The sequence below is a fragment of the Arachis stenosperma genome, chromosome 9, assembly GCF_014773155.1.
Source record: "Arachis stenosperma cultivar V10309 chromosome 9, arast.V10309.gnm1.PFL2, whole genome shotgun sequence".
In the NCBI taxonomy this organism is placed as follows: domain Eukaryota; kingdom Viridiplantae; phylum Streptophyta; class Magnoliopsida; order Fabales; family Fabaceae; genus Arachis; species Arachis stenosperma.
In genome coordinates, this window is record NC_080385.1 from 164344250 (window position 1) to 164367047 (window position 22798).

The following is a 22798-nucleotide window of genomic DNA, read 5'->3' on the forward strand; positions in this document are numbered from 1 at the left end:
TTTATATATATTTGAATAAACAAATATGGTAGGGGGTTAATTAATTATTAATTGAATGGGCAAAGCATGATGATGATAGGATTAGAAGGAAGAATTAGAAGAGTATAATGAATGATCACACACGAAAAGGAGGTTTTGTAGTGTCCCACTTTATTTCTTTTTTAATATGTCTCTTAGCTTTTCACTAACCCCCTTGAATACCCTTTTCATTTTTATTCCTTGTGCAAGTGTAAAGCAAAACCTCTCCAAGCTTTTGTTCTTCTTCCAATCCCTTCTTTTTCTTAGTCACATCAGACAAAACCAGAATAAATAATAATAAAAAATACAAAACACCTACATTCCTACCTTATAAGCTTCTGACATTTTGAATCTCCATATATACATACATATTTCATTTACTAATTTAATATTAATATTATTATTGTGACTTGCAACAGGCACAGTTGCACAAAGATATTGTTATATAAAGCCTTGGAGTTTGTAATATTATTGTTGAATAGAGTTTTTCAATATATGTATATATATATATGAAAGGGAAATGAAACAGGAGATAAATCATAATCAGCATCAAGGGGAGTGTTCTTATTCTTCATCTTCTTACAATATGATGCATCAACACAACATGATGATGATGAGTGATGAGATGATCTTTGGAGGAGGAAGAGGCTTCATCAATAGCAACAATATGAACATGATGAACATGAATATGAACATGTTGTCTTCTTCTGATCAAATGATGCAGCAGCAGCAGCAGCAGCAACCATGGTCCATGCCATCAATACAAGAACTACCCTTCAACAACCATGAATCGTTTATTGTGCCTCCACAACAACAACAACAACAAGCTTCACCATATGCAAGCTTCTTCAACAGTAGAAGGGTTCATCCATCATCATCATCTTCCATGCAGTTTGCAGCAGCATATCATCATCATGAGGGTGCTACTTCATCATTTGATCTGCAAGCTGAACTGAGCAAGATGACTGCTCAGGAAATCATGGAGGCTAAGGCTCTTGCTGCTTCCAAAAGCCACAGTGAAGCTGAGAGGAGGCGTAGAGAGAGGATCAATAATCATCTTTCTAAGCTCAGAAGCTTGTTGCCTAGCACCACCAAAGTAACTCTTCTTCTTTTCTCTTCTATCAAATCAATTCAATTTCTTAATAATCTCGATGTTAAAACACAGATTCATTAAGGATTTGATGTGTGTTTATTTCATTCATTTATAAAAACCTTTTCAAGAACTGTTACTGTATTGTTGTTATTGTTCCTTAATCATTGTCACAAAATTTAGGTATATTTTTGTTAATTTTAAAAATATAATTGATGTAATTAAAATATCAGAAACTATTTAAAAAAACACGGAATTGGTTAGTAACTTAACTCATGGTTGATATATATATACTATAGATAGAGGTAGGCTTTCTGTATGATTGCTCTCTAGTTAATATAACTTTAATTATGTGTTTTGGAGAGTGTCTCTTGTGTTTCTTTGTTGTGTGGTAGTTCCGAGGAAAAGTAATTAAGTGTAGCTAAGCTAATTAATAGAGTAAAAGAAGAGAGAAAAGGGTACCGTTAATGTCGCAGGGTTGATACAATAAAGAGGAACCAAGAAGCAGTCTCAAAAAGCTAATAAGCTTCTCTTCTAATGCTAATACACATTATTGATTAGTCAAACTCACCTTCGAGAATTCAATTGAAAAGCACCCTTCCTTCTCACTCACACACTCTTGCTTCCACCACCACTAATATTTCTATTTCTATCATGCCATAACCTACCAACTTCTCATCACATTTTAAAGTTGATGTTACCAAATAAATTAAATTGTTTTTCCTTTCAACTTCTCATATAATGTTTTACACGTTTTATTTAAATTTAAATATAATTAGATAATAATTTAGCTAAATATGTGAAATTATCATTAAAAATTGTACCTAATTAAATTTTCATCTATTGATAATTGTATGAAATAATATATAATTTCAGACAGATAAAGCATCATTGCTAGCAGAAGTGATTCAACATGTGAAGGAACTGAAACGGCAAACATCAATGATCGCAGAGACGAGTTCAGTTCCAACAGAATCCGACGAGCTCACAGTGGACGATGCATCTGATGAAGATGGCAAATTGGTAATTAAAGCCTCTTTGTGCTGCGAAGATAGGTCCGATCTCTTGCCTGAACTCATCAAAACCTTGAAATCAATGAAGCTTCGAACCCTCAAAGCAGATATCACTACACTCGGTGGCCGTGTCAAGAACGTCTTGTTCATCACCGCTGAACAAGATTACTACTCATCATCAACCGCCAATGAGGATCATCATCATCAACATGACCATAATAATACTTACCAATACTGCATTAGTTCAATACAGGAAGCTTTGAAGGCAGTTATGGAGAAAAGTAATGGCGGTGTTGGGAATGAGCCTGGTTCTTCTTCTGCAAGTGTCAAGAGACAAAGGACTAATATCATATCCTCCATATCTTAGATCCAACGCTTTTAAATTGCGGTTGCCATTTTACTGCATTTACAAGATTGCAACGGTTATTTATTAGATGAAAACTCATGTGTAGTTGTATTCGTATAAATCAATTTTATACGAAAATAATTATACGTGAATTTTCACCTGTTTATTAACTAAAATTGGAGGTCTTTATAAAATTTTAGCGGATTAAAGGCCTAGTTTAGTTTGTTGTTATATATTTTTATATATCTTTTTATTTGAATTATATTATTTATATTGTAATCTTTTGTTTTTGGGGGTGTTTTTTTCATGGTGTGCTGAGAAATGTGATTACTACTACTACAATGTATGTTGTTGTGTCCTCTATATATCAACATCATCATATATATTTGAAGGAATGAGGTAATGATAATATGATGTGTTTAGTGTTTAGTGTATGTGTAATGGTTGACAGCTTATATATACATTATGAGTGGTTGGATACAATGGATAGAGAGAAATTTATTAAACAGGGAAAGTAATGGATATCTTTTTAGTGGGAAGAGAAACCTTCATGCATGTGCTTTGCTGTTGCATTTTTTTTTTTCTGGATTTCTAAATTATTGGTGACGATGTGAAGAGACTATTAGTGGTTAACATACATACATATATAGGACAATTTTTTATTTAAAAAATATAGTTATAAGTTTAAAACGATTATTTCATTTCTTTAAGAATATATATAATTAACTTTTTGAGTGTATGATTAAAATTAAAGTATCATCGGAATAACTAATAATTAACTTTTCATATGTAATTGTTTACAAAAATTATGTTTTCTATGTAACGATAACATCTAATTAAATGTTAATATAAAAGATATTACATTAAAAGTGCATAAAATTAAGTTTTTTATATGATTAAAATTTAGCAAATTTAAGCTAAAAAATAGTTTTCAATAAAAAGCACCTTTTTAAAGTTCATGATTATTGATTATTTCAGAATTATTATATTTTTACGTAGCCAGTTGTTGACCATCATCCTAAGTATTATTACAAAGTATAAACGATCATTTCGTCTTTAATTTTTCTTATTAATTTTCTTGTATAAAATATATGCGTTTTTTTAAACAATTTAAACATAAATTAATTTTTTATATTTATTATAAGAAATAATCTTTATAAAATTAAGTAGATACTAGTAAACTAACTTTAATCTTCTAACAATTTAAATATAAATTAATAAATATTAAATAAATAAATTTTAATTGTTTTGACTAATTTTTTTGTTATCAAATATTTGTGATATATACGGATATACAGGATATATGACTAAGGATAAATTGAACTATATATGGGTACAACTTTAACATTTTGTCTTTTATTATATAAATTTAATTTTAATATACTAATAATATAAAAAAATTTTAAATAGTTATTCAATTATTTATTATGATGTCAATAAAAATAATTAATTTTTAAATTATTATTTAAAAATTATTTAGGATGTCCATATAAATTTTTTTCATACGTTATTAGTGAATTAAAATTAATTAACTCTTATTATATTTTACAATAACGAATATGAATTTCATCATTAATTTTATTTACGTTATTGTAATTCATCTATATGCAAGCAGTGATACTAATAATTTGAGGTAAGACGGTTTACAATATAACGTGCATGTGATAAATATGCACACTACTTATACAAGAATTTTTCATATTTAATATGCGGTAGAATAAGTTTTACTTTTACTTTTCATGGTATACATGAAGTATTTAATTTGAGGCTAGTTTAAGAATTTTCTTAGAAATATACTTTTAGTGCTTTTAGATCAAGTTTTTCTCAATCTTATATATAAAAATTAAAAGAGTACACTAATTAAAGATTACGAGAAAATAATGCTATGCACATACATGCAAGCTTTGTAAATTCAAACGTACGTACTGTTTGGGATAAGTAGTATGACTACAATTCAATTAATCATGTGTCAAATAATTTATTATTGTTATTATATTAAAATATTAATATAATAAAGTCCATGATTAAATTTAGAGATTTATCATTATGATAGTAATCATAATATTGAGAGATAAATTTTTTATAATTTAATCTAAATTATTCTTGGTCATAGAATTATTAAAAAAGACATTATAATTCGCAAAGATCAAAATATATATATATATATATATATATATATATATATATATATAAAATGGTCTTCATTGAATGGAGATTAATAGATCTCTTTTATTAAATTATATATATAGATTGTGCATATAGAGGTAAACAATTGAATTGACTCAATTTGAGAATTTCTAATAGTTATAATTACCGCATATTTGTCAATAGGATATTTTCAAGATGAACATAGTAATAGAGTTTCCTTTGACCTGCGACTATCATAGTAATTAACAATATATTTATTATACTTTGATTCCGGATACTTAATACCCTAGGGTGCTAGTTGAATGGATATTGGGTATGATTTAAATATTTGTAAAATTAATGATTAGTCAATAAGGAATCCATCAACTCTCGATAAAGAGTTTGAGCTCTATGATTATAATGATTGAGATGAATAAAACCTTGGTCAAGGGAACTGAATGAATAAAGAAATAAATTTCTTAGGTCATTCACAATTCATTATAATAATAGTAACAAGTTAGAGTTTGATAATGACAATTAAACCATACTCTAAGGGTTAACCAAGAGTCGAAAAAGATGGAAGGAATTATACTTTGTTCTTCTGAGGTTCTTAGTAAAAATATATTATTTCATACTATCGGGTCGTTGAGGAGTGTTGCTAGACGACAACCTTGATTAGTAAATTTAGTATGACTAATTTACTACCCGCTTAGTATTGAACCTATGGAGTCACACACTAACGAGTGTTCTAATCTTTGTTGTAAAATTATTTAATTATTATTTTAATTTGATCAAATAAATAATTATATTAATTCAAATGAAATATTATTGTATTCTTTGCTAGCACCAATAATATAATAATAATATGATAATTGAGAATATTAAATGAGATTTGAGAATAATTAGTTATTCTATTTCTGAATTTGAATTATAAATTTGGATGAGATCCAAATCGATTATGTTTTAAATTGCTATGATATGATTCATAAAATTTGAAGGATTCATATTTGGAATTTCAAAATATGATTCAAATTTGAATTGAGAATCAAATTTAAAATTAGTAACAAATATTATATATATATGCCAAGAGTAGAGAAAAACTGAGAGAATAATAAAAGTTTTATTCCTTTACCTCTACACACAAAAATATATGTGAGCCTAATTCTTGGAGAAGAATTTTATGGTGTGCAAAAAGTTACAAAGAGATTCTCAATTTAGATCACATATCCATTGGTCAAAGAGTTGACAGCAACAGTTAGCCTCGGTGTGGATACACATAGTGCCTTCGTACCATCGAAGGAGAAAAAGATTTTTACTAGCGTACACAGGTATTTAGATCTGATCTATATATTTTATATTATTGGAATAAAGTTTAAACACAAAATAGATCTTTAAGATTACCTTCTTTTCTTCCACTGCATGTTATGAATACATGGTAAATCTTCAGTGATATCAAAGCCAGATTTTTTGTGTTTAAATTTTTATTCGTATTTTCTTAAAGTTTCTGAATTAATAGAATTAATTCAAATTATTTTTTAAGCATATGATGTATTTATTTTCATTGAGATGATTTTTTAATAAATTAATAGTTATTTTTTAATTATTTAATTATGATTAAATTATCATTCTTTTAATATAAAAGTTATATTTATAATTAATGATTTTATTTATTTATTTAATTTTATTGTGATTTTGATCACAATAAAAGAAATAAGATGTAAAATATCTTTTGTTTGTTTCTGATATATATATATAAGTATATATATAAATGTCAATTTTGATTTGATAATTTTTTAAGGCTACACGTTATAAAAAATCAAATTTTGATTTGATTGATATATTTTGAACACTATTGTAATAACTCAACTTTTAATACGTCATGATCGTATCAAAAGTAAGGCGTTACTAACATGTTTTTCTTATTAGTTATTTAATATTGAGTGTAATACCCTAATGTTTTTTAACTGAGTTAAGCTTTACCTGGATTATATTTAGTAGCTGATATTCAAAACCTTGCGAAATTTTTAAAGTAATATAAAATCTTTTTATAAAATAATTTACATGTGTAAAAATATTGAATAACTAGTTTTTGTTAGAATAGTTATTAGTTGAAAAATATAAGTGGATCTGGAAATACTAACATGAAAAATGGGTGTGCTAAACTATGAAGGCATAACAATAACAAGCTTTACTCATACCAAATAATTATAACAAGAAACATCATAGTTACAATTTGCAATCACTTAATAAAAATTAAACAAGACACACACACCGAAAATCCTAATTCTCTTAATTTGTATAACTATGACTAAAACAATCGCATATTCTTCCTTGTTAAGGTAAACGCTTAATATTTTATATCTACGTCCTCGATAGCTTACTCTCACTAGTGCACTTGTCTTTTCACCTCAACTGAGCAGTGTATTACTTTGTACTGCATCGTTCATGAAGATGGTACGGAGAGAGGGGTGAGAAACAAAAGTTTCTCAATAGTTTATCTATATGGTGTTATCGTATCCATCCCCAACCACTACGAGTTTTAAAATAAAAACAGTGATAATGCAATGTTGTTTAATTATTATTTTCAAAAGTCCTTGTTAGTCGGAGTGGTGTGACTTTTAGATGTTTCTCATTTACCTATGTTATGACATGTGTGATGCATACAAAATGCCTATAGTGTTAAAACATATAAATGTAAACTCATAAACCTTGGTATGATGTTCTCATAGGCCATAAAGCAAGACAAAATAAATAATAAATAAGAGAAGAATAGTAATATTGTCATAGATAAGTCAAATAGAATAAATCTGAATAAAATAAAGATCTTAAACAATATCATACGTCATAAAAAAAGGAACTTTGAATAAAGAAGGATCTTTGAATGTAATAATAAACATAATCATAAATCAAAAAAGGATAAAAGAAGAACAACCATGAACACACTTTTTATTGCACTTTTCATTACTTTTTCTTGTAGCTTTTATGGAAGGTATTGAGATCAAACCGGTATAAAAAGTGGGAGTCCCCTTCCCTTACCGAAGGTTCTTATCCCAAACATTTTGGTGATCACATTTCCTTATTGAAGGATCATCTCGATATCTTGTCTTTCGGGGTCACTTTTCCTTACCGAAAGATCATTCTCTCAATTCAATTTACAATCAAGGTTATTTAGACATACACAAGAAAGAAGTTATGACAACCTATTATTATAAAATTGATGGGAGTCCCCTTCCTTTACCGAAGGTTTCCAAAAGTTTGCCGATCACCTTCCCTTATCGAAAGATCATCTCGATTATCTTGTTTTTAGGGGTCACATTCCCTTACCGAAGGATCATTCCCTCAGTTCTTTAATGCACATAAGATTGTTATTATAATGCATAATGCGTATGAAGGAAAGAGACATTATATCATGACATTTAATGCTAACATCTATATATGACATATAAAAATTAGCATAAAACCTCCTACCTCGAGTAAAGTTTCGATAGGTATTCCGATGCAAATAGATGCGGTTTGTTAGTGAAGAGAGACTTATTCCATAGCTATACTTTGTGTATACTAGAATGTTTTGTATAGAAAAAAGAAATAGAATGAGAAAGGAAGGATCAAATAGCTCTCAGGTATGTGCAGATTATGTTAGGAGGCATTTAGGTGAAATCTTCAATCTGAATAGTAACTTTGTGAGCCCTATAACGTTTTCTACATTTGGAATTTGGAGATAGCTATTAGAGACAAATTTATAGAGAATTGAATTAGCTTTAAAACGAATCTTAAACGAAGTCAATTAGATAACCACAACTTGAGATATTTTTGAAATACTGTTAGTATATCAGGCTGGCTGATAAGAGCGCGATTTTCTACTATGAACTTGTAACCGATTTATCTACCTAATTTAATTTGAATTTGATTTTATACTGAACTTAAGCAATAGAGCTAGTATTCTTATCTTTTCATATAACTAAATATCATTCAAATCTAATAAATGTAGAATTAATTATGACTATATTTTAAAAGGTTGTTTATTATCGGTTAGAGATTTACTACCACTAGTGCTTTCATATGTTTAAATTTTAAATTCAAACCTTAAATCATTACCATTTTAATTAATTAATTAGTTATTAAAAAAATGACTTGATTCAAAAAGTTAGAATGAGCTTTTAGTTCGAAATCGTATTTCAATCTTTAATAAAATGCCAGATAATTGTTTTCAACTCACTAAAAATCATATATCAAATATCACCAACTAATAATAATCACATAATTACTAATAATAATAAATCTTATACAAGTAAATTAAAATAAAATTCAAATACAACACCTATCCCTCTGTATAAAATAAAAATCTTAAACAACAAGTGAGGAAACTCTATGAAAATAACTTAACTCATAAATAAAGTCAATAATCACCCTCAGCTTCAAACTGAGTCTTCAAACCTATATCATTGAAAGGGTGGAAGATATATATTAGGGTGAGAACAAACCACATGTTCTTAGTAAGAATGGGAATACCATCAAAATAAAGAAATACTTGCAAATAGAATTAATTCCATTATAAAACAATTTTTTTGAAGTAATCTTTTGAAAGGTGTTTAAAGAAATTTTTTTAACTTACAAATCAGTAAGATGAATAGTTTAATGAAACAAAAAGGACCAAAGACGTGCCTAGTGACTTTCTACCCAACTCACCTCGCTCACTCCTATCCAAATAATATATACATTAGAATACTCAATCAACACCTAGTCCACTTGCCTCAACCTTCATTACCACATACCAGAAACCATCATCATAACGCCTCCACCAAAAAGGGTTTCTCAGATAAACATACACATACAAACAAACAAAAAAAATCACAGATAGGATTCAAGTACAGCAAGTAAAACAAGTAGTAGATGAACATGGCTAAGTAGTTAAGCAAACCAAAATAAATACACACTCAATCAAAACATACAAATGCATATAATGCATGCATGTCCTATGGCTAATGAGCTCATCTGTCGGTTATACAGTCAAACCAACATGTCCTGGTAGCTAACCATTGGACAGTCCCCCGATGCACATCCCCATGAATCTATGCATAGCTTTTTCTTATATATATATATATATATATATATCAAATCGCTCAATGGGGGTATCATTCCCGGGAATTTATACGTTCCCGGTCACCCTTATGTCGTAGGGTCAACAGAATATCGAGTCTCAACCTGAAACACGTGGTGGCAAGTCACGGTACTTTATCCAAGAAAACTTGTATCTCAGATAATTCAGATAAATAAGCCATATGAATATTTCAATCATAATTCATCAATATCCACATCATTCTCAATCATGTCTCATTCATCACGAATCTTGTCATCAATATCATAACCTACGTCATCAATCACAGTTATCACCCCACATCACTATAATTAACCAGAATCATCACCGGATCTCACACAACTTAATTGTCACTAAATCACACCTAACACCTCAATTTCAAAGACAACCTTCAAACAACTCACTAAACTCGCCTCCAAATCAACAGCAAACATTTTTCATCATATTCCTTAAAATAACTTTCTTCCTTTTAACTCTTATGTTTAATTTTATTAAAAATCTTAAACCCACTTTCCTATTTCCAAATCCTTAAATTTATACTCAATTTCCTATTTTAAAGTCTTTGGCTAGTTAATCAAATCTCTTCTCATTATTAGAAATCAAATGAGTTTAAAACCACAAGTTAACAAAATTATAAGAATCCGATTTTCTTTAATAATCTTTAAAAGCATTCAAAACATACTTCTTTTTTTTAAAGCTACTTAAATCAAAATCGTTTTCAAAATCACAACTAAAACTTCTTTAAAATTCTTAGAAAAATTCCGCCAGCACCTCCCATAAAAACTGGAGTTTGCCACCCATTACAGGTCCCCTTTTTTCAACTTCGACTCGATCAAAACCAACATTTCAAGTTAACATTTTTAAATCCATCTTTCATAATCAATCAGAACCAATTTCAAACAAAGATTCAAAATCAATATATTCAATCATTTTTGCCAGAAACTCTTAAAAAATTGACAAATCAATAATCAATTCTGCCACAACTTCAATCACAGCAGAAAATCATTTCAAGCACAGAAATTAATTCACTTTTTTTTATACAAATTCATATCAAATTGTGTTTCCATTGAACACCATGCCAAATTTCCATGGTGATTCATCGGACTCAATTTGAAATCAGATTCAAACTAACTTACAACGCTTGAATTCAAATGATAAAAAAATAGAACAAGATACATGAGAAAATTAAAGAAATTTGCGCCAAAATTTGTGCAACCTTGAGCGAGATGATTCAAAAGGAAGCAGCTTGTGCTACATCAGAATATTCACAGCTAGAATCATCAATCAACAATCCCAATCCAACAATTCAAACCAATTCAGAGTCAGAATTTCACCCAATCAACAAACATTTCACAAATCTACAAGAGAAAAACTCATCACTTACAGATCTACAATTCCATAGTTCAGATTCAGATTATGCAGATGTAGATTTGGAGAATGCAGCAACAAAAAATTTAGAATTAGCAGTTCCAAAAGAATTGGAAAATGTAGCAACAAATATTTTAGAATTGGAGAATGCAACAACAAAAATTTCAAAAGAAGATGCAACAGACCGAGGAGGAAGCAATATATTTCAATTTTGGATTTCAACCTCAACAACAACAAGAAGAATCAACAGAAAGTACAGATCAAGTAGAAATTCAAATCTCAAACACAGAAATTCAATCAAAATTTCAAGGTCCAATTCCAGAAATTCCAGATCAAGCAACAAAGTAGCAATCATCAATGTCAATTATCAATTAGTAATTACAATATCGTGGCAATACAATGTCAGCAACAATTAAAATGTTCATACCAAAATTCAAATATCATAGATCTAGAAAAGAGGAAGGAAGAGACCGCCATGGAAGGCAGTGACAGTGTGCAGAGCGGCGTGGATTGGAGCAACGGCTGCGATACAAAGATCGGAGTCCTCACGATGTGGAAGGGAGATTCACAGGTAGGGAGAATCGGGCTGCCATCTTGTGGTGTAGTGTCTCGTCCCGGCACTTTCCGTCATGTTTCTCCTCTCGTGGCACGCCCACTGAAGCTCCTGGCAACAGTGGTTGGTGGAATTATGCATATGAAAGGCTGAGATCTAAGTCTATGTCACGACGACGATAGAGCTGAGAGCAGTGCCGAGGTTGGTGCTTTCACTGAGCGTAAGGGAGACGCGCGTGGTGCTCTAGTGCAATGGCAAGTGGCGGCTTCGACTGAAGATAGAAAGAAAGTAACAAAGAACGAAATCGAGGGAAGATGGAGAAAGAGCCACTGGAGCCGGACGATGGTGCCTGGCTCGCCAGTGGCGGTTCTTCCGGCAATAGCATCACACACACACAGAGTTGAGAGGAAGAGAGGAGAAAAGAGACATGGCTCTCTGTTTCTGGATTGTGGTGGAATGGAGGACAAGACTCCTAAATTTGAGGTGAGCCTTTATTGGATTGAGCTTTTACTTGCAGTATTAAGTACAACTCAAATTCATAAGTGGATCAAGTGTTACAGAAAATTATTTTATATATATAGAAGACCTATTTTTTTTTGTAAATAATAGGAGTCTGGTGGTAAATTTTTTTTATGCAGTAGCATAAAAAATATTATTTTAAAATTACTTGTTTTTTTTATTGATTGTAATTAGTTTTTATAATTTTTATTAGGATTTATATATATATTTTTTTTACTTTAAAGACAAAGTTTTTTTAAAGAGTAGGGTAATAATGAAATTAGTATTGGGTCTATAGCTTAATTAAAAATTTATACTATAAATAAGAGTATAATGTAATAATGCCGGGTATCCAACTATCCATGAGTTAATTAGAAGGTCAATGCTAATGTGAGGAAAGAAATTTTTTTCCTCATCTGAAATGTGTTGGAGGAAGAAAAAGAAAACACATAGATTGTTAGTTTGCTATTATCCGACAAATTCTGTGACATTTGTAGAGTGTAGAATGATATAAAATGTAGGCCAAATTTAAATTATAAAAGCTATTTTTTTCTTTCTTTGTGAATGTGTGGGACTAACAAAAAAAAAATAATAATAAGAATTATTATAAAAACATCATAAATAATAATAATAATAATAATAATAATATTTTCAAACATTTTCTCACCGTCTTCCCAAATTTTTTTCAAATAAACTTTTGACACGGCCAAATTACTCTCATTAGGTATATTTTATTCTTTATATATATATTTTATATTATTCCGTTAGCGTAAATAGTAAAAAATATTATATTTTTATTATTGAGTATTCAATTTCTTACGTTAAATATAATTAAAAGTCTATATATTTAATTTTAAATATTTTATTGTTATTGTCGACGTAACATAAATTTTTTTTGTATTTTTTAAATTAAAATATTTGGTTGGTGTTATTAATAAATATATTGAGTTGTTAAGTTGATATTATTGTTATTGCTAATGCTAATAAGAACAATTTTATTTTTGTAGATAATAATAATTAAATTATTTTGGTCTATTTAATATTATGGTTTTATAAATATAAATAATAATAATAATAATAATAATAATAATAATAATAATAATAATAATAATATATTTGATTTTTAAAAGATTAAGGTCATGTTTAATGCTACAACATTCGTTGTTAATAATAATAATAATAATAATAATAATAATAATAATAATAGTAATTTTTGTTTTAATATTACGATGTTTTAATATTATAATTTTTGTTTTAATGATAATAAACAAATAAGAATGTTTTCAGTTTTAATAAAATTGAATATAATAGTAATTCTTAAGCTATTTTTTTGTTAAATAAAATACTCTCATATTTTTTATCTATTATTTTTGTTGTTTTATTTATTATCATGATAAGTCTCATAAAATTTTGAAGTCAATTCTATTTTTTATTCAAAAAATGAGTTCAAGAATTATTATTATATGCAAAATTAATTCCAATTAATAAACTATAGTCTTACCTATATTTCATATTACTCTGCAAATGCCACGGCATCTGCCCAACAAGAGAGAACCAACATTCCACGCGTTCCTTTCTCCTTTCTCCAACACATTTCAGCATATGAAGAAAAAAATCACTTTTTTTCACAGTAGCATTGCCTTAATTAGAAACTCTACTTTTTTCTTTAACTCTAATTCTAAGATTTCTATTCTATTTTTTTTAATTTTTATCTAATTCTCTATTTTTTTATACAAATTTGTATCATTGAACTTAAATATAAGTTCTATTAGAGTTTATTATATATAAATAAATCGATTACAATTTTAACTGAAAGTGGTGATAGTTGTAATCGAATGAACAATAAAATGATAAAATGATAAAATAAAAAAATTTAAATTTAAATTTAAAATAATAACAAATTTATTATATATCACTAACACGACAAAGTTGAATTATTTTTGTAATGAAAATAATAAATTATAAAAGAAAAAGATATTTATACAAATGAAACATGTTTTAGTCAACAAAAAAAATTAAATGGAACATCTTATTGAAAATGTTCAAAAACGTAAGTAAAACATGCTAAAGATTATTATTTCATTGGTAGACGCACTATTGTCGACCTTATAAAAATTTGGGCAAAAAACCCAAATGAGCCTAGGGGAGCTCATTATAACCGAAATCAGCCAAACCAAAATATGATACCTCAATCCACCAGAAGCAAATTTTATATAATTCGAATTAATAGGATTCGAATTAAGTTCGCATGTAATTCGAATTGATTGGAGACGAATTAGTATGATGATATATAGCAACGTAATTCGAGTCAATAAGGTACGATTTAGGCTGAAAATTTTCTTAGTAATTCGAGACGATTCAGTTCGAATTAGTGGGAGGATTGCACTCGAGTGTGGTTCGAATCAATTTGATTCGAATTAGTTGAAGTTGGTGAAACAAAGTAATTCGAATCTACTTGATTCGAATTATAAGGAGTTCGGCTATATAAGGAGTTCGAACCAAGTTCATTCGAATCACTTTCTCATTCCCATACCCCACCAAATCCCAGAGAAAACGACCAACATTCGGTCCATTTAAGACCGGAGCGGCATATTCAGGCGATGTGGGACGATCCTGGGAGGCTTTATCGTTTTGATGGAGTTGCTCATATCGTCGGGGTGATCAATGACGAGGTTAGTGGTTTATGATGTTGTGGTGTTGATAGTGTTTTTTGTTAGTGGTTTATGTTAGTTGTTGATGATAGCGGTTTATGATAGTACTATTTGTCCATGTGTTATGATAGTGGTTTAGTGATAGTGGTATTTGTTAATGGTTTTTGATAATGGTTTATGTTATTGTTAGTGGTGTAGGATAGTGGTTTAGGATAGAGGTTGATGATAGTGGTTTAGGCAAGTGGTTTTTGTTAACGGTTTTTTATAGCGGTTTATGTTATGTTAGTGTTAGCGGTTTAGGATAGTGGTGTAGGCAAATGGTTTTTGTTAATGATTTTTTATAGCGGTTTATGTGAACATTAGCGGTTTAAGATAGTGGTTCAGGCCAGTAATTTTGGTTAGCGGTTTTTGAAAGTGGTTCTTGTTAGCGATTTTTTTTTTTAATGGGATTGAAAAGTGGTTTTAGTAACGGTTTTGGTGCTAGCTGCTATAAAAGTTTAAGCTACTCATATGTACAAATTATTCAACATGACACCACAAACAATGAAATAATTGAAAACAATATAATCAATGATACCATTAGTTACTAAGTGTTTGGCTTAACTTGATATATACCATGAACATTTTCGACAAAGTTTTAAGATTTGATTAATGTTGACTTGCATTGTTGGGGTCTCCATTTATATAGTTTATATGCAAGTATATCACATTGAACATTACTTAAAATTTGTCATTTTTTTGCCCTCTATTTATATATATATATATATACACATCCACTTCTTTAATTTTATTTATTTATTTATTTTTTACTTTGGTCATGTTTTTGTTTGATCCTAACATTGTTAAAATATGAAAGAGTGAAAGTTGAGAGAGACAGAAAAATTGATTCTTCTCATTTTAAAAATTTTAAATGAATAAAAATAAAAAATTGGAAAAAATATTTTATAATTAACTTTATGTACTCTTTGTGTACTTTTATTATAATTAATTATCATCAATATTAAACTAATAAAAAAATAATATAGATAACTATTTTTTTATTAAAAAAGTTGCAATTTAACCGTCTTATTAGAAATATAAAAAATTTTGGTTGAATAAAACTATGACAACTCTTCTATTAATTTCAAATTTTTATGAGTAGAGTGAGAACTACACATCAAATGTGGAACTAACTAAATAAAAAGCACTGATTTTACATCTCTGTATTTAAAAGGCAATCCAATAGGAGAATTATTAATTCGAACAACCATAATTCTAAGCTGTTCAGCACAAAAGTAACCGATCAAAAACTAATTAGTAAATGATCTCAAACAGTATAACAGTGAGAAAAATAACAATTAATAGAAACTTACCAAACCATAACCCTTGAAGGAATGTTATAGAATGCCTCTACTGAAAACCAGTCCAAGTTTGTGAACATGTTGGAGAAAACTATATTTGACTTTGTTAATCATATATTTATTGATATTAGCAAAATTACAATATGCGAAGAACAATAAGTCAATTACAAAAGTAAAATTTAAAAAGAAATATTAGAGAGTCATCGAAATTTATTATTTTTTATCATTATTTTTAACTATTAACCAAATTTCTTTAGTCTAATAATCTAAAAATATTTTTTTGCCCATAATTTTTAACATTGATGACTAATTGATGATCGAAAACAATACTAATATTCCTGAAATTTAAATACAGCAAACATTTAAAATTCTAAATAATTGATTTAGTTTAAAATTTTAAATAATATATAGCCTTAGATTTCATAAGATAAAAATGAATTGACCCTCTAGTATTTTACAAACATTCAAGCAAGTATGAACAAAATGATAAAAAGGTTTAAATGATGATATTGAAAAATCTACTTTTCAAGTAACACGATCTCATTGTCCAATCTTAGAAGGTTGTCTACACTCCACAACACTCGTTAATGTATGGATGCATTGTGATTATTCAGAAAAAATAATGCCATAATTAAGAAGAAAAAATATGGTAAGAAAAATGCATAAATGCCAATTCCACCGACACATATACTTAAACAGTAATGTTAAGGCTAACATAGCATAAAAAGTTGTATAAACAGAAATAATTATAAGAAATGTTGCAGCAAGCAAATTTGTAACAACAGTGCAATTTAACAAGAATTATGCATGACAAAAACAAATGTTGAGACATAAAATGCAATCTTCAAATATTTTAAAGGATACAAACCACTGTTATGGAAGAAAAGCTTGAAATCTAGACATGCTTACAGGAATCAACAAATTTACCAACAGAAAGTAAATAACTATAAGCCTTCATGCCTTCATGCCTCTATTTGCCACTATTTGGGTGGGACTTGGTGCAAAGAACTTTTCGTCCCTTAGCGCGTCGACGCTTCAAAATTGCTCTCCCACTTGTTGTTCTCATTCTTCTGCGGAAACCATGGGTCCGAGCCAATGATTTCCGGGATCTGTTTCTCTTAGTCTGGCAAAGAGCAGCCTTGCCTGCCCTCACAACCAGGCCACGACCCTTTTCTCTTCTAGCCCGAACATCAGATGTCAACTCCAATCCCAGCGATAAACCTGAAAATGTTAAGAAGTTAGCTGAGATAAGACAAACTAAAGCTACACAAATTTAGTCATGAGGCTGGTTTGCAGCTCATTTTAAGAACAGAAGCGACAATGTGAACAAGCCTTGATTTAGTACATGAGTTAAATACCGTTAAAAGCACCTTATTGGCTTTGGCCAAATTGTTCGTACTTTTTGTTGCTATAAGATTAAAAGATCTGCCACCATGATCATATCTTGAATTTGACCAAACCAATTTCATGTTGTTAAATAATTTGCATTATCACTTGTATCTAAAGTTGGCAAATTAGATAAACTAATAAGTGTAAAATCGTGAATTCAGCTATTAAATATCAAATCAAAACAATTCCAACTAAATTCTAGATGTATGAAATTTAAATCAAAACACATCGTAAAATCAAAGTTAATTCCTCTGGTAATTGAACTTTCTACTATTCCCTATTAATAACATAACATGCTGTCCTAGGAAAATCCACACAAGAAGAATAGCGCAAACTTTGGTTCTTAAAGTTTTGACATGTGAAAATAATCCACGAAAGTAACAAACTTGACTCACATCTGTTATCAACAGGGGCTATTTTGACTATTCAAAATTTCGGGATAAAAATGAGCATTAATCCTCCCCAAGAAGAGTAACTCCCTACTGTATTTACGCTTTGAGAAATTTATGCATCTCCAATCTCATTGTTTTTCATAAGTAACACAAACGCGGCTTCACTTTTGGATTTCACAAATGGAAGACAATTCCAGTTAGGCAGTTACAATCTCAAAACAACTATGAAGCTCAACAGCAAACTTGAATTAAAGAAATTGACAGAAGAAGAAAAAGAAGTAAACTTGAATTAAAGAAACTGACAGAAAAAGAAAAAGAAGTTACCTGAGAGGAGAGAGGAAGGGAAAGAAAGGGAGGAAGAAGAGGAAGAGAGGAAGGAGCAGTGGAGGAGGGGAGGGCGAGGGGAGGAGCGAGCGAGAGAGAGTGATGCTGGCGATGAAGCAGCGTGGAAGACGAGAGATGCAGAAGAGGAAGCGACTGGGGCTCTGCTTATCCAAGGACTCGGTGGTAACGATGCCATTATCTCTTCAAGCCTCCTGGGGGCTCTCTGGCTTGCTCTTTTGTAGCCTACTTTATCCCAATAAAGGATAAAGAAAGAACCCTACGTTAACAAGTCAAAATAAATAAGTTTACTTAAGTTAGCTGAATAATTATGAGTTGATACTCAATCGGATGCTTGAAGTTAAATTTGCATCTCAATCTCATCTTCAAATATTTATTTTATTCAATTCTATCAATTTGATATTCTATTAAAAAATAACTCCGTTAGCAAGTAAACGAAAAATCTTAACAATATATACAATGAATTTGTTATTTAGTCTAATAGAATGTAGAATACAAGTATCAACATATTTACTATATATAATTTGATAAAAAAATCTTTTATAATTAATTTTATGTATTTTTTATGTACTCCTATTATAATTAATTATTATTAACAATAAACTAATAAAAAATAATCTAAATAACAATATATATATATATTATCTATATTAAAAAAAATTAATTAATGTGGCTGCCTAATTAAAATGTGTGTCATATCTCTAAAAATTTTATTAATCAGAATAAAGTATATATAATATATCAATAATTTTTATAATTATATTTTATTATTATAAAATATAATTATTTTTTATTGGAGATATTTATTTTAAATATTTTTATTATTAAAAATTATAAACCTAAATAATTAATTAATAAATATAATATTATTATAAAAATACAATTCACAACTTCATAAAAATCTAGAAGTGCAATATGAATACAAAATATACAGTAAACTAGTAAAAAATAGTAATAGAATTTTATTGTAAATAATCATAAACCAAACAATATAAAAATATACAATAATATAATTATTAAACAAAATAGTTAACAATTGAATAAATTAAAAAATTAATAGGATCAGTATTGAGCCTATAATCCATAGTTCAATTAGAGAATTATATTATAAATAAAAATATAATGTAATAATATGAGATATTAATGATGTAATTAAAAATTTTATTTTCTCACTTTGACTCTAATTCTAGAGATTTCTATCTAATTTCCTCTTAATTTTCATTTAATTCTTTATCTTTTTATACAAATTTGTATCAAAAATACAAAAGGTAAAAAATAGAGAAAAATAGCAAGAGAAGATTGGATTTGAACCTTTGGGATAATTAAAATTAGAGTTACTTATTTATTTTGATTTTTTTATTAAATAGTCAATATAATATCAATAGTTTTGTTAGTTATTTTAAATTTAATATTAAAATAAGAATAATGCTATGACTAATAAAATTTATTATTTGTTGTCAACATTCTAAATTCTAAATTTTAAATATTAAATTTTAAATCCTAAATTCTATATTCTAATAGTATAAAAATAAAATATTAATCTAAAATATTGACTAATATTAATAAAAAATATTAATTCTCTAATATACTTTTAAAACAATTTTAATAAAATAATTTTATTTAACTTAAAATTAATTTAACCTAAACAATTTTATATATTTGTAAAATTAAATCTAACAAAATAATTCAATAACATAATAGGATCAAATTTAATTATATAATAAAATAAATAAATTTTATTATTATATACTACATAAAAATGTTTTAAAATCCAGTGGGGTGGAGCAAGTTGTCACGACTTTGGACACACTCCAACGCTACCGTGTCAGCACTCGAATTTACTCAACCTTTTGAGTTAAGACTAAGTCAGTCTAACCCTCAGTATTTAGCAAGAAAGTTAAGAACACAAGAGAAAGAAAGTTTTGGTAGAAAGAACATTTTATTACTCAAATGTTTATTACAAATGACTTACACACTCAAACTCTAACTTTCACTTCCTATTTATAGCCATCCACCTCTTTAATGGATGGTTAGGATTAAATCTAATCAACGGTCCAGATTAATCATCCAAAACCTTCATTACAAATATCTATCCTACCACAACTTTCTAAATACTTTTAGATTGTTCCATACTACTTTTTATACTTCTATATATATCAAGACTCTTCTAGAATACTCTATGACTTTCTAGAATCTTCTAAAACTTTCTAAGGTATTTTGGGACCTTCTAGGACATTCTAGAATGTTCTGGAACTATCTAGAGCATTTTCAAACACTCTAGAAAACTATACAAATACCGTTAAATCTAACCTTCTAAAATTTACTGTGACATTCTCCCCCTACCTAATGCGCGGACGTTTTCGTCGTGTTCTGTTCATGATAGCGATCTAGGTATTCTTGGAATTGCCCCAGAGCTTCACAAGCTTCCCAACTAGCTTCGGTTATCGGGAGTCCTTTCCAGTTGATCAAGTATTGGATACTTGGTGGTACTTATTTTCGTCGCACCACGCGATTAGCTAAGATCTTTTCAATTTTTTTATCAAAGGATCTAATCACCACAGGTGGAGCACGACTCGAGTCACCTCTACTCGGTTCATCTTGGTCTTCATAATATAGTTTAAGTATACTCACATGCAAGACGAGATGGATCTTCATATAGGGAGGGAGTTGTACTTTGTAAGCAACCTCCCAACACGTCCAATGATCTCAAATGGCCCTTCATGTTTGCAGATTAAACCCTTATGAACCTTGCAAAAGGCTTTGAATTATTGTGGAAGAAGTTTAATCATTATGTTGTCTTCCACTTAATAGCTTGCAGACCTCCTCTTTTTATTTGTCAATTTCTTCATCCTCTTTGCAGCTTTGTCGAGGTAAGAACGAGTGACATCTTTTTTGGAGCTTAACTTCTTCTGAGTTTAAAAGGAACTTGTAGTCACATTATCTGTCTTGACGATGAAGTGTGAACCAAGCAAGTATTGGTGCCAAGTTCTCAAACAATGTATCACCACGGTCATCTCCTTCTCTTGGATGGTGTATTGTCTCTCTGTAGCATTCAACTTGGGACTTTTAAAGGCAATAGGATGTCCTTCTTACAAACAACTTCTGCAGTCTCTCGTACGTGATCCGCACAATGGTCGAAATGGCCAAGTAGCGTGTCCCCTTCAACACAGCATTGATGCACTTGGACAGATTCGTGGTCATGTGTCCAAACCTCCGCCCACTGTCGCAATGTTGAAACCAAATCTCCTTTTTAAAACGATCAGCCCAGTCCGCCATCGCCGGAGAGACACCTCTCAATGCATCCATGTACCACTCAAACCCGGCCTGACTTTGACTATAAGCAGCGTTTATGAGGTATTTCTTGCCCTCGGCTAACTTGAAACGGCTCATGAAATTCACAACCATGTGTCTAATACAGTAAGCATGGAACACCATAGGGGGATGCCAACCATTATCATCGGAGCTTAGGGCGGCCTTGATGGCCTGAGATCTTTCGGATATAACCAGCAAGCCGTCTTGTGGGGTGATGTGGCACATCAAATTAGTAAGGAAGAACGACCATGACTCGGTGCTCTTAGACTCAACAATGGCAAAAGCAATTGGTAGTATGTTGTTGTTCCCGTCTTGCGCCACCGCAATAAGCAATACTCCACTGTACTTGCCATACAGATGTGTGCCGTCTACGGATACAAACGGCTTACAATGCTTGAAGGCCTCGACACATGACAGGAAAGTCTAAAATACTTTGTCGAACATGCAGCAGTCACGTACCATGAGGTGTCCATCGTAGTACGGTTTGACGCGTAGGTCACATATGGTGCCAGGAAAACAGCTCTGTAGTGCCTGAAGCAGTTTCGGCACCTTGTTGTACAACTCTTTCCAATCACCGTAGATCCGTGCAATTGCCTTCTGCTTTGCCATTCACACCTTTCTGTATGAGGGTTTGAAGTGATAGCTTGCTTGGACCGCACCTTGCAAGACTGGGATACTGACAGAGAGGTTGGACTAAATCAAGGGCAATATGACCCTGCAGATGAGACTGCTATCTAACTGACGATGGTCTTGAGACATAGTGGGTGCTAGACAGCTGTGTGGTCCACCAAACCTCCGAACCTCCCTAATCACAACAAAAAATTTATGCTTATACTATATCTTTAACCTACATAACATATCATACAAAAGTACTCAAATTCACAATTAAATTTGAACTTACCAATATCGAAAATTCTAACGAAGCGCCACATGGAGGCTCCATTGACACCCATTGTCGCCTTGATGGCACTGCACATGGTACTTTAACTGGTTGAACTCGATCACCCGGTACTCAGTACTCTTGCGAATATTGTAGTTCTTCACACCTTGAAGCACCGCCTCTCGGCTTCTGAACCTGTGTCCGACCCGAAACTCTACACCGTCATTTAGGTTTTAATCCACTTCACAAGTGTTAGAAACCGGAGTCCTCTCATGCAAGGTTGTCAAACTCGCGAGTCTAAGTAAACTCGTAGAGCTAACCTAGACTCGACTCGTGAGTTAACTCGTAAACTCGTACGAGTTTACCTATTACAAACATTTTTCA

The 22798-nt window shown here is 30.0% G+C and overlaps 3 protein-coding genes across 3 annotated transcripts; 1 reads left to right on the plus strand and 2 right to left on the minus strand.

Moving 5' to 3' along the window:
• Positions 1-240: 240 nt before the first annotated feature.
• On the plus strand, positions 241-2959 carry LOC130950993 (transcription factor bHLH30-like). The gene is made up of 2 exons (XM_057879597.1): positions 241-1114; positions 1985-2959. Exons 1-2 carry the CDS (start codon positions 539-541, stop codon positions 2486-2488), a joined length of 1080 nt encoding a protein of 359 aa, XP_057735580.1. The 5' UTR covers positions 241-538; the 3' UTR covers positions 2489-2959.
• A 13903-nt stretch (positions 2960-16862) lies between these two features.
• LOC130950844 (50S ribosomal protein L34, chloroplastic) lies at positions 16863-18493 on the minus strand. The gene is made up of 2 exons (XM_057879440.1): positions 18205-18493; positions 16863-17320 (listed from the first exon to the last, which is right to left on the minus strand). The coding sequence occupies exons 1-2, from the start codon at positions 18398-18400 to the stop codon at positions 17070-17072; spliced, it is 447 nt and encodes a 148-aa protein (XP_057735423.1). The 5' UTR covers positions 18401-18493; the 3' UTR covers positions 16863-17069.
• Positions 18494-21288: 2795 nt separating this feature from the next.
• On the minus strand, positions 21289-22143 carry LOC130950414 (uncharacterized). The gene is made up of 2 exons (XM_057878900.1): positions 21994-22143; positions 21289-21936 (listed from the first exon to the last, which is right to left on the minus strand). The coding sequence occupies exons 1-2, from the start codon at positions 22141-22143 to the stop codon at positions 21289-21291; spliced, it is 798 nt and encodes a 265-aa protein (XP_057734883.1).
• Between the last annotated feature and the right edge of the window lie 655 nt (positions 22144-22798).

Excerpts from the sequence above, each read along its gene's own strand:
- LOC130950993 (XM_057879597.1), top strand. The coding sequence starts at position 539 with ATGAAACAGGAGATAAATCATAATCAGCATCAAGGGGAGTGTTCTTAT. Across the intron at positions 1,115-1,984 it reads TGTTGCCTAGCACCACCAAA|ACAGATAAAGCATCATTGCT; the intron begins GTAACTCTTCTT and ends ATATAATTTCAG.
- LOC130950844 (XM_057879440.1), bottom strand. The coding sequence starts at position 18,400 with ATGGCATCGTTACCACCGAGTCCTTGGATAAGCAGAGCCCCAGTCGCT. Across the intron at positions 17,321-18,204 it reads CCCTTCCTCTCTCCTCTCAG|GTTTATCGCTGGGATTGGAG; the intron begins GTAACTTCTTTT and ends TAACATTTTCAG.
- LOC130950414 (XM_057878900.1), bottom strand. The coding sequence starts at position 22,143 with ATGGCAAAGCAGAAGGCAATTGCACGGATCTACGGTGATTGGAAAGAG. Across the intron at positions 21,937-21,993 it reads ACTACGATGGACACCTCATG|GCCTTCAAGCATTGTAAGCC; the intron begins GTACGTGACTGC and ends TCATGTGTCGAG.